At 31.4% G+C, this 11,296-nt stretch overlaps 1 protein-coding gene across 1 annotated transcript; it reads left to right on the plus strand.

Annotated features, from left to right (window-relative positions):
- The first annotated feature begins 2,166 nt into the window (after nucleotides 1-2,166).
- Nucleotides 2,167-3,246, plus strand: LOC116001343 (extensin-like). Its single transcript, XM_031241227.1, has one exon. The coding sequence runs from the start codon at nucleotides 2,167-2,169 to the stop codon at nucleotides 3,244-3,246; it is 1,080 nt and encodes a 359-aa protein (XP_031097087.1).
- The last annotated feature ends 8,050 nt before the right edge of the window (nucleotides 3,247-11,296 follow it).

The following is an 11,296-nucleotide window of genomic DNA, read 5'->3' on the forward strand; positions in this document are numbered from 1 at the left end:
TTTTTGGTAAACTTTGCTTGAAGGACTCAATGTGCAATACTGTGGATAGTATATTTTTCCTTGTGTTGTGGCTGTGACCACTTTCCTTTCTGCTGGTTGGTGGTTTGTTTTGGTGGTTCTTGTGCAGCCTAGCTTGTCAGGGATGATTTAAGGTTGAGATTGTGTTTAATTCAGTCTCTTGCCAATAGTTGGATTAACCTCTAACTTAATTCTTGATCATGTGTGTTATGCATTGCTAGTGAAGGCTTATGTGGAATTCCGATGATATTTTTCTTGTCATAGCTTGTCTCAGTGCTCTCATAGTGAAGTCTATAATTTGCATGCTTTGAAGTGATTTAAGCCATTGTTGTTAGTCCAAGCCTTTAAACCTACCCTTTATTATAATTGTTTTTCCCTAGTTGTCCCCTTTGAGCCTTGTTTTTGTTTAATAAGTGCTAAGCACTTTACCCTAATTTTTTTATTGGTTTTTCTTGTTTAACCCTATTATTTAACCCTTAGCCTTTAGCCATATGTTTCCATCCACCCTTAGAGAGAATGTAGCATAATTATTTGTTCTTTAATTTAGAAGAGATTTCTTTTTGGAGCTTATTTTTGTTAGAACTACTCTTGTTATCTTTGTCCTAGTGTGGGGGTTTGGTAAAAGGAATCAATTGAGTAACCAATTTAAATATACGGTTGTGTAAAATCCGTCCCACCCTATTAACCCATTCGACCCGAACCGACCATCGCATATCGAAAGGGATATCCGAATATGAAATCAAGACAAATCAAAAGGCTCCATTTAAGAATGCAAGAATCATATCAGAAAGGAATTGTGATTTTGAACTCTAAGCCATTTTATGCATTTGGTATGCCCATTTCACAGTTTTTTTTTTTTTTTTTTGGGTGCCACATGAAATGAATATTTGTTCCCTCGCAAGGAAGAATAACAAATTCACACTATATGTTAACATATTTATTGGGTGTAAAGAGATATTAAAAAAAAAAAGTTATGGTAAAGTAGAGACTTTTAAGGCAAGATTGGTGGCGGTTATCGTGAAATTAAAGGTATGATATTGACTACAATGAATATTTTATTTTGACTTTATTTTCTCTAAGTACCCAAACACGGAAAAATGACTTCCGAAAGTCATTTTTCGAGTTTCAAAGCGGACCCTTAATACATTTAGTTCATCATTAGTGGAAATGTGTAGAACCAAATCTGTAGAAGATTATCATTAAATTTAATATTTACTAAACTGATATTTAACTTTAGGACCAAATTTGAAAAAAATCAGTAGACAATTTTTCATTTATGGTAAACATTTAAAACCGATGATAAAAAATTGATAAAAATCAATATTCAATGGACCAAATCGGATAAAAAAAAAAAGAGAAATGTCAATAGTTAAGAGATCATTATTGAAAATAATAATAATATTAATAATAATAATAATAATTATTATTATTATTATTATTATATTATTATTATTATTATTATTATTATAATAAAAATAAAAAACACACACATACACCCACATAAATATATAAATTGTACTTTTATCTTTCGAATATTTAATCCATCCTTTTTCTTTAAAACAATCAAATAGTATAATACAATTTTTAAAATCTATATAACTTCAAAAAATTAAACAATAGAATACAATTCTTATTATATTCCTAATTTATTACATTCAAAAATAGCATTTATATTCTCTTAAAATAAATTTTAAAAGGCAAACATTCAAGGAAACTAATTTAAATATACTTTTGATTAGTATTTCCTTAAAAAATATTGTGATAACGGTCTTATAATCATATTAGAGTAATATGTATTATTTGATTTCAATTTGATTAAATATCAATTATAATTACTATATACAGCTATACTCAATATAGTAAAAGAAGATCTCACCAAATTCATACAAATTACCATATATACATTTCAACACCATTAACAAGACTGTATAATTGTGTGTATATATAGGAGAGCATTTCGTTGCTTATATAACAACACGAGCTATTTCTTTTTGGGTTATATTTTCAAAAACGCACCATAAAATATTCGTCCTCTTGGTTTCAAGAATGAAGTTGGAATACCAACTTCATTTGTTTGCATTCTCTCTCCTATTTGTACTTATTTCATCATCACATACAAATCAAAATCAACATCATAATGATTTTGATATGAGATATGAGGTTGTGAAGAGATTGGTTCCTAAGGGTCCAGATCCTATCCAACCACCCTCATCAATTTCAACAGATGATTTTCATTTGAGATATGGGACAGTGAAAAGAAAAGTTCCTAGTGGTCCAGACCCTATCGTATCACCCGCACCACCCTCAGATGATTTTCATATGAGATATGGGGCAGTGAAGAGAAAAGTTCCTAATTTTCATATGAGATATGGGGCAGTGAAGAGAAAAGTTCCTAGTGGTCATATGAGATATGGGGCAGTGAAGAGAAAAGTTCCTAGTGGTCCAGATCCTATCGTATCACCCGCACCACCCTCGGATGATTTTCATAAGAGATATGGGACAGTGAAGAGAAAAGTTCCTAGTGGTCTAGACCCTATTGTATCACCCGCACCACCCTCAGACGATGACTTTCATATGAGATATGGGGCAGTGAAGAGAAAAGTTCCTAGTGGTCCAGATCCTATCGTATCACCCACACCACCCTCAGATGATTTTCATATGAGATATGGGGCAGTGAAGAGAAAAGTTCCTAGTGGTCCAGACCCTATCGTATCACCCGCACCACCCTCGGTTGATTTTCATATGAGATATGGGGCAGTGAAGAGAAAAGTTCCTAGTGGTCCAGACCCTATCGTATCACCCTCACCACCCTCAGATGATTTTCATATGCCTATCGTATCACCCTCACCACCCTCAGATGATTTTCATATGAGATACGTATCACCCTCACCACCCTCAGATGATTTTCATATGAGATACGGGGCAGTGAAGAGAAAAGTTCCTAGTGGTCCAGACCCTATCGTATCACCCACACCACCCTCGGATGATTTTCATATGAGATATGGGACAGTGAAGAGAAAATTTCCTAGTGGTCCAGATCCTATTGTATCACCCGCACCACCCTCGGATGATTTTCATATGAGATATGGGAAAGTTCCTAGTGGTCCAGACCCTATCGTATCACCCGCACCACCCTTGGATGATTTTCATATGAGATATGGGGCAGTGAAGAGAAAAGTTCCTAGTGGTCCAAACCCTATCGTATCACCCTCACCACCCTCAAGATGATTTTCAAAAATTCCTAATGGTCCAAACCCTATCGTATCACCCTCATCACCCTGGTGAAGAAATTGAATTGGTTCCTAAGGGTCCAAACCCTATCCAACCACCCTCATCAACTTTAGAATAGCTAGGTACCTAGTTGTTCTAGCCTTCACCATCCTATAAGATGGAAGGGAGATAATGTCTAAAGGGAAAAGTTGATATTCAAAGCATTATATATGTTTAAATCAATGCATATTTGTGTCCATTTTAACGATTCCTTGCTTTGATCAGAATAATAATAATATTGGACTTTAATAACAATTGTGATTTGAAATGTTAAAACTATTATTAATTTTACCAGCAAAAGTATGCGTCTTTCATGAAAATTAATATCTATTTTTCCAAACACAATAATGAGTGTAACCGGGTGCCACTAGACTACAAGGTCTTGGCAGTTATTTATATTTTATAGTATGGAAATTTGTAAATTTCAATAAACTTGTTAAAGGTCTAGAAATATAGACTTAAGTGATTTTTTGATAAATGTCAGTACAAGTGTTACCCGGAAAAGGTAAAATGAACTAATTATTCTGTCTCACTCTGCGAGCACAAGTGTCAATCGTCAAGTTATTAAGATAGGTCTCCTCAGCTTAGGAGCTAGTTCCAAAGATTTCCAAATCTACTTGTTAACCGGTTCTCGTTGCTGCAATTGCATCTGCGACCTTGTTTTGTTCGCGATAAATCACTCAGATAGCAATCCTCCACTCCTTCTCTAGTCATGTGTTGCTTCCTCAATAATTTTCCTAATATGATTCCTTTCAATAATAGTATGACTAATTAAGTTTGAGGGTTGGGGAAATCGAATTGGATAAAATTATCTTGTATTTTAATCAAAATTTTTTTGAGGTAAAAAAATTAATTAATTATATAGGTTCAAATAAATTTATAACATGTTAAAATCAAAATATTGTTTGATGCTATACTAAATAAAATTTAATAAATTAGTAACCAATTTAAATATAAGGTTGTGTAAAACCCATCCCACCCCATAAACCCATCCGAACCGAACCCACCATCGCATATCGGAAGGGATATCCGAATATGAAATCAAGACAAATCAAAAGGCGCCATTTAAGAATGCAAGAATCATATCAGAAAGGAATTGTGATTTTGAACTCTAAGCCATTTTATGATTTTGGTATGCCCATTTCATAGTTTTTTTTTTTTTTTGGGGTACCACATGGAATGAATATATATTTGTTCCCTCGCAAGGAATAATAACAAATTCACACTATATTTTAACATATTTATTGGGTGTAAAGAGATATTCAAAAAAAAAAAAGTTTCGATGGTAAAGTATAGACTTTTAAGGCAAGATTGGTGGCGGTTATCGTGAAATTAAAGGTATGATATTGACTAGAATAAATATTTTATTTTGACTTTATTTTCTTTGAGTACCAAAACACGGAAAAATGACTTCCGAAAGTCATTTTTCGAGTTTCAAAGTGGACCCTTCCCAAGTCTATTCCTTCCACGAACCAAATGCTAGAATACAATTTCTATTCTATTCCTTACCTATTCCATTCCTTATGGAATAGTATTCCTATTCCCTTAAAATTCATTCCGTGAACCAAACGTGCTGTTAGTTCATCAATAGTGGAAATGTGTAGATCCAAGTTTGTAGAAGATTATCATTAAATTTAATATTTACTAAACTGATATTTAACTTTAGGACCAAATTTGAAAAAAATCAGTAGTCAATTGTTCATTTATGGTAAAAATTAAAAACCGATGATAAAAATTGATAAAAATCAATATTCAATGGACCAAATCGGATATAAAAAAAAATGAGTAATGTCAATAGTTAAGAGATCATTAATGAAAATAATAATAATAATAACAATAATAATAATAATAATAATAATAATAATTATTATTAGTATTATTATTATTATTATAATAAACACACACATACACCCACATAAATATATAAATTGTACTTTTATCTTTCGAATATTTAATCCATCCTTTTTCTTTAAAACAATCAAATAGTATAATACAATTTTTAAAATCTATATAACTTCAAAAAATTAAACAATAGAATACAATTCTTATTATATTCCTAATTTATTACATTCAAAAATAACATTTATATTCTCTTAAAATAAATTTTACAAGGCAAACATTCCAGGAAACTAATTTAAATATACTTTTGATTAGTATTTCCTAAAAAAATATTGTGATAACGGTCTTATCTTCTACTATACTAATAAGAGTCAAAGAGAGTTAGGCCTAAAATGGGTATAAAAAAATGGCGGTCAAATTATTTAATCAAATAGATGGTTCAGATGAATTATTTAATCAGATAGATGGTTAAGATAATTCAGATTAATATTATTAATAGAGATTTACCTAATTTAACCTTACTTTTATGATTATCCGTTAAGTTTTTCGTTAAATATTCTCTTCTCCGTTAATATTCCGTTAACTTTTAACTTACTCATTAATTTCTATAAGAGATTAAAGGTCTTAGGTTCGAACCTCATCTCAATCAAATTTGACATAATTAAGTTTCTCACTCTATTTTACTCTTATTAAATTATAAATAAATTAATAGCTACAACAAAAAATTATACATATGTATTTCTTTAATTTAGAATTATGTGTCTACAATACCTTTATTTGAAAAAATTATTCATTATCAAAAAATTAAATTAAGTAAGAGAAATAATTTCATTAGTTATACTGTTTTATTTTTTCTCATGCAAAGATTCTTTACATTCAAATTTATCAATTGATATTCATTACATTGTCCATTATCTTATTTTTATAATATCTTGTAATTAAATATCAAAGTTATAGTACAAAATAATGCTATATATTTATTTACCAAGTATTTTATTAATACTATGAAAAAAAAATTTAAAATAATTTGAAGCTAATTATATTAACTACTTGGGGATTGGTTGACAAAGAGAAGCGGAATCACTCTATTTTACTCTTATTGAATTAAATAAATTAGTAGTTACACCAAAAAATGATACATATGTATTTCTTAATACCATGAAAAAAATAAAAAAGAATAGTTTGAAACCAATCATATTAACTACTTGGGGGATTTGTTGATAATGAAAGTACTCAAATACCTCATAACCCAACAAATTGAAGCGAGAAACTACCTTTTAATATCTTTGGAATACATAATATTTTAAATTTTCAAATTTTTATTAATTTATTTAATATTTTTTCTTAAACTAGGGATTTCTTTATCCACAATAACTCATTCAACAATAATGGTTGAACCAAATGAACCCCAAGCAGAACACCTAAAGGAAAGTTCATAGCTCCTATATCATAATCCATTGCATGACGTTGTCATCTATGGTACGAACAATAACCGAATTGCAAATAACACACTACCAACAAAAAGGAAGAGAACAAATAGTAAAGATGAAAACAATGACAATGTTACTCAAAAGAGAATTAAGAACACTAAGAAAAATTCAAATTAAAAGTAGTATTTATTTAGACTATCATTTGTAGACCAAATATTTAGACTATCGATTTTACAAGGTTGCAAACATTTATCTTAGTAATAATTATAATGAATTTTCTATATTATCTTGGATTCATATACTTTGAGTTAGATATTTAAGTAAAAAAAATTCGACATTCAATTACTCATGTATAAACTTCTCCTATATAATCTTGCATTGATATATTTTCAAATATTTATTTAAATATAAACATTGGGCATTAAGCCATTCGCGCAATGCGCGTATAAAACTAGTAATCATATAAGAGTAATATGTATTATTTGATTTCAATTTGATTAAATATCAATTATAAAAGATTTTAACCCTAATGCTGCCTCCCTTTTCTCTCTAAAACCAAATGCCTTTCTCTGCTGCTCAACTTCGGCTTCCACCGCCGGCCTCCGGAGCTCTAATGCCGGAGCTCTAATGGAGCTTTGAGACGGCTGTTTTGGATACCTCCTATGTGTGTTCTCGCTCTTCTTCCGCCCCGACCACCGTCGCAGCTCTGTCCGCCTCCGACCACCGCCACAGATCTTCTTCTTCCGTTTTCTCTCCCTTTGAATAAAATAATAGTATGTAGGTATTGGGGTTTGTGTTAGTAGTCTTGAACTCCCAACCCTACTTTGACTTTACCACTCTTTATTTTTTCTATTATTGTGTTTTCCTCTCGTTAGTTTCACGAGCATTTTCCTCTCGTTACTTTCACGAGCTTTTCATTTTCATTAGCACAAATCGTTTAGTTTGGTTTCGACAAGTGTTGATCTTATCCTGGGCGAGCAAAAAAGAATGATGACGAAGACCCAGATCTTTGATGAAGCTTTAAGTTCCCTGAAGGAACATAGCTTCGTAGTTATGAAACAGTTTGCGATTCAAGTTTTCTATAGCATAGTTAGAAAAGTTGTTTCTATGTCTGACTGTAATGAATGATTTACCATGTCATTGATCATTGATGTAAACGTTTTATGTTATTAATTAATGGAATAACTACGTTTACCTTTCAAAAAAAAATTATCAATTATAATTACTATATACACCTATACTGAATATAGTAAAAGAAATCTCACCAAATTCATACAAATGACCATATATTCATTTCAACACCATTAACAAGATTGTATAATTGTGTATATATATAGGAGAGAATTTCGTTGCTTAGGGTCCTATTGCTATTCTTGATGCTAGATTTGTGATTATTGCATAAAGGGATATAATTGTTTACCTAGGCTTTATGTTTGAGTTGGATTATATTTTCCTCTTATTGATAATTGATGCGCAGCTTTTATTGATTTGTTTTGGAGAGGATTTCATCACAACGAAAGTTGGGTGAAAGACTCAACCTAACCAATTTCAATCCAATTTTTCCTACTATGAGAATAGGGGTAATTTGGGAGCTTATGATGCTTTTTGTGTTTAAGGTTATGATTGATGCATCACGAAAGTGGGGCAATCTTAGCCTAATTCTTGTTATTGATCACGAAAGTAGCTAACTTGAATTCTTGAGTGCATTGCTAATAAATCCCTTGGCTAATTGTTTTTCCCTAATTTTGAGATTGTTAGAGCATCAAGATTGCAATACCTCTAATTTGACCCCACGCTTTTATCATATAGTTTATTCCTTATTTAATTTGCATTATTTTATTTCAATTTATTAATCTTAGTTTGCTTGGATTCTAGTGAATTCCAATACTTTAGTGCCTAGGATTTAATAATTCACACAATATGTGCCATAGCCCCAATCCTCAGCGGAACTACATTTACACTCTCTTTTTACACTCACAATTATACTCATCAGAAACATGAATCATTTTCTGAAAATTAATTTTTGGAAAACATTTCCTGTACCTTGTATGAAATATTATAAGGAAGAAAGTGCACTATAAAATAATTAAAAGTTACCAACTTAGAGCGGTTGATGCTAATGTATGTTCACTATCTGTGGTAATTTATAATGCTGTTTTAAAATGTTTATGTTTTCAAAAAAAATTAATTTGTCGACGTGCCGGAGTGGTTATCGAGCACCCACTAGAAATCATGTGGAATTTGCCCGCGTAGGTTGGGTTTGTTAGAGTCTTGCCCCTCTTCTTCTTTAATACTTGGCTTTGTTAGAGTCTTGCCCCTCTTCTTCTTTACTACTTGAGCTAATAGCTCTTCAAAGTTAGAGTCTTGCCCCTCTTCTTCTTTACAACTTGAGCTAATAGCTCTTCAAAGTTAGAGTACGTCTTGCCCCTCTTCTTCTTTACTACTTGAGCTAATAGCTCTTCAAATTTAATACTTCTTCTTTACTACTTGAGCTAATAGCTCTTCAAAGTTAGAGTCTTGCCTCTCTTCTTCTTTACTACTTGAGCTAATAGCTCTTCAAATTTTATACTTGGTTCAAACTTGTTGAGCCTTCATCAACAATATCGTTTAACTTTCGTAAAGCACAAGCGCAATTAGGTCTTCAATTATGAACTTTAAAAAAAAAAAAAAGTGTAGCGGGTCAACCCACTTGTAAAAAAAAAAGATCGAAATGCCCTTTTATTTAACAACATTTCAACGATTTTGTTGACGGATGACCAAAAATAGTCATGTCACAATAATATTAGGATCAAAAGGGGATGTTTTAAAAAAGAATGACTAAAAGTGAATTATACCACTTATAAATCTAGGACAAAAAATGAAATTAACTCTTTAGTCATATGTTAGGAAAGCCATTAAATGACTATTAAATTTGAAGGTAAAATAAGAATTTCAATAGTTGAGAGATCATTTCATGCATTATTTCAATAGTCGAGGGACCAATTTGAGAAGTCACTATTTTGTGAATGTTGTTATATCTGAAAATTTTTCTTTATATATAATTTTTAAACCATAGTAAAGGAATCACACCACGATCAAACACTAATTTTGTGTCAAATTTACACATTCTTTTTCAATTTCATGATTTTAACTTGGATACATGTATGTATATATATATGTATATATATATATATATATATATATACACTCAAGTGTGAACGCTCGTCCAGGAAAGAAATGAGAACGCTTTATAGCCGTCTACATATCCAGATCAACGAATTAGATGTAATTTTAAAAAACGACACCGTGACATTTTCGTAAACAACTCAAACTTTGATGCAAGTAACTATGTTATAAGTGACAAGTAGATAGTGCACATTTGCAGGTAAAAAGTGTAAGTAAAATCACTTACAAGTGCACCTATTTTTACTTACAAGCGCAAGTAATTTACATTCACACCTGTACGCACTCCGATGTGTGTGTGTGTGTTGTTCATTTAAACTTTTGTTTATTCATAAGTTTTGGGCAATATATCAAAGGCTTGCCAAAGGCTTTGACCATAAGCACTCCTATGATGGTTTTATGACTTTTGGGCAATCAAAGGTTTGCCAACACTATTATTAAAATAACGAGTATAGAGGAAAAATATAGGAAATATATGGAGAGAACATAAGTATTGTATTTCTCAGAACTGCTTGTGCTTTTCTCCATGTATGGAGTGTCTATTTATACATATTTTCGGCCGAGAGTCCTATAAGAAATAAAAATCCTAGACTGCCTCGTATTGGAAGTCCTTGTTATATTATGAATAATAAGGCCTAATCCTTAAGGTGCATCATTTTAATGCTTAAGGTGCGTGGTTTGTGTATTTAAGATGCACCATTTTAATGCTTAACGTGCGTGATTTTGTGTTAACTGCACGGGAAGCTATCTCGGCACCATAGCTCATCCACATATATATATATATATATAATGAGTTCTTGTGCGGTTGCTTTAGGTGCGTAATTTTCTTTCTTAAGGTGTGTGGTTTGTATGCTTAAGGTCAGTGTTGAAACTTAAGGTGAGTGAATAAAAAACTTAAGGTGTGTGGTTTTCCTTCTTAAAGTGTGTGATGTGTATGCTTAAGTTACGTGAATTGTTGAAACTTAAGGTGCACCATTTTAAAACCTTAGGTGCGTAATTTGTGTTCTTAAAGTGCGTGGTTTGTGTACTGGTTCAAATGCAGACATTGCTTTCCGTCTCACCGGTGTGAATTCACCATTAGATAAGCAGAAATGCACCAAACAATGTTCGAAAATACACCACAATGAAATGTATAAATGCACCATACCTAATGGTGAGTGACCGCACAGGAAGTAGTGTCCGCGTAGCAATGTACAAATACTTAAGGAACTTGAAGACGGTTGAAACATGTATATCATCATATTATTTACCTGCACAAATTTCATATAAGAATAGTAACAACCTTTAAAATTAGAGTGCAATTCATTGGAAGTTAGTTATCTTTCTCTTGTTTATACCTTTTTCTTTTTTTTACATTTAATACCCTTTAAAGTTTAGTTTTAATGACGAGAAAAATCCACAACTATTATATTATATTGTCTAAATTTTCAGTGAGAAATCCGCCTTGTGATCTTAGTTGATAAAATGCCATATATAAAAAATTAAAACAATATAAATTATATATTCATAGTTGACCGGCTTACATAAAAAACGTCACTAGACCTTTCTCATTGGGAGTGGATTAATTTGTGCTAGCT

Source organism: Ipomoea triloba, chromosome 13 (assembly GCF_003576645.1).
Source record: "Ipomoea triloba cultivar NCNSP0323 chromosome 13, ASM357664v1".
NCBI lineage: Eukaryota > Viridiplantae > Streptophyta > Magnoliopsida > Solanales > Convolvulaceae > Ipomoea > Ipomoea triloba.

What these genes read in the sequence shown, in the direction of transcription:
- LOC116001343 (XM_031241227.1), top strand. Translation starts at nt 2,167, where the DNA reads ATGAGATATGAGGTTGTGAAGAGATTGGTTCCTAAGGGTCCAGATCCT.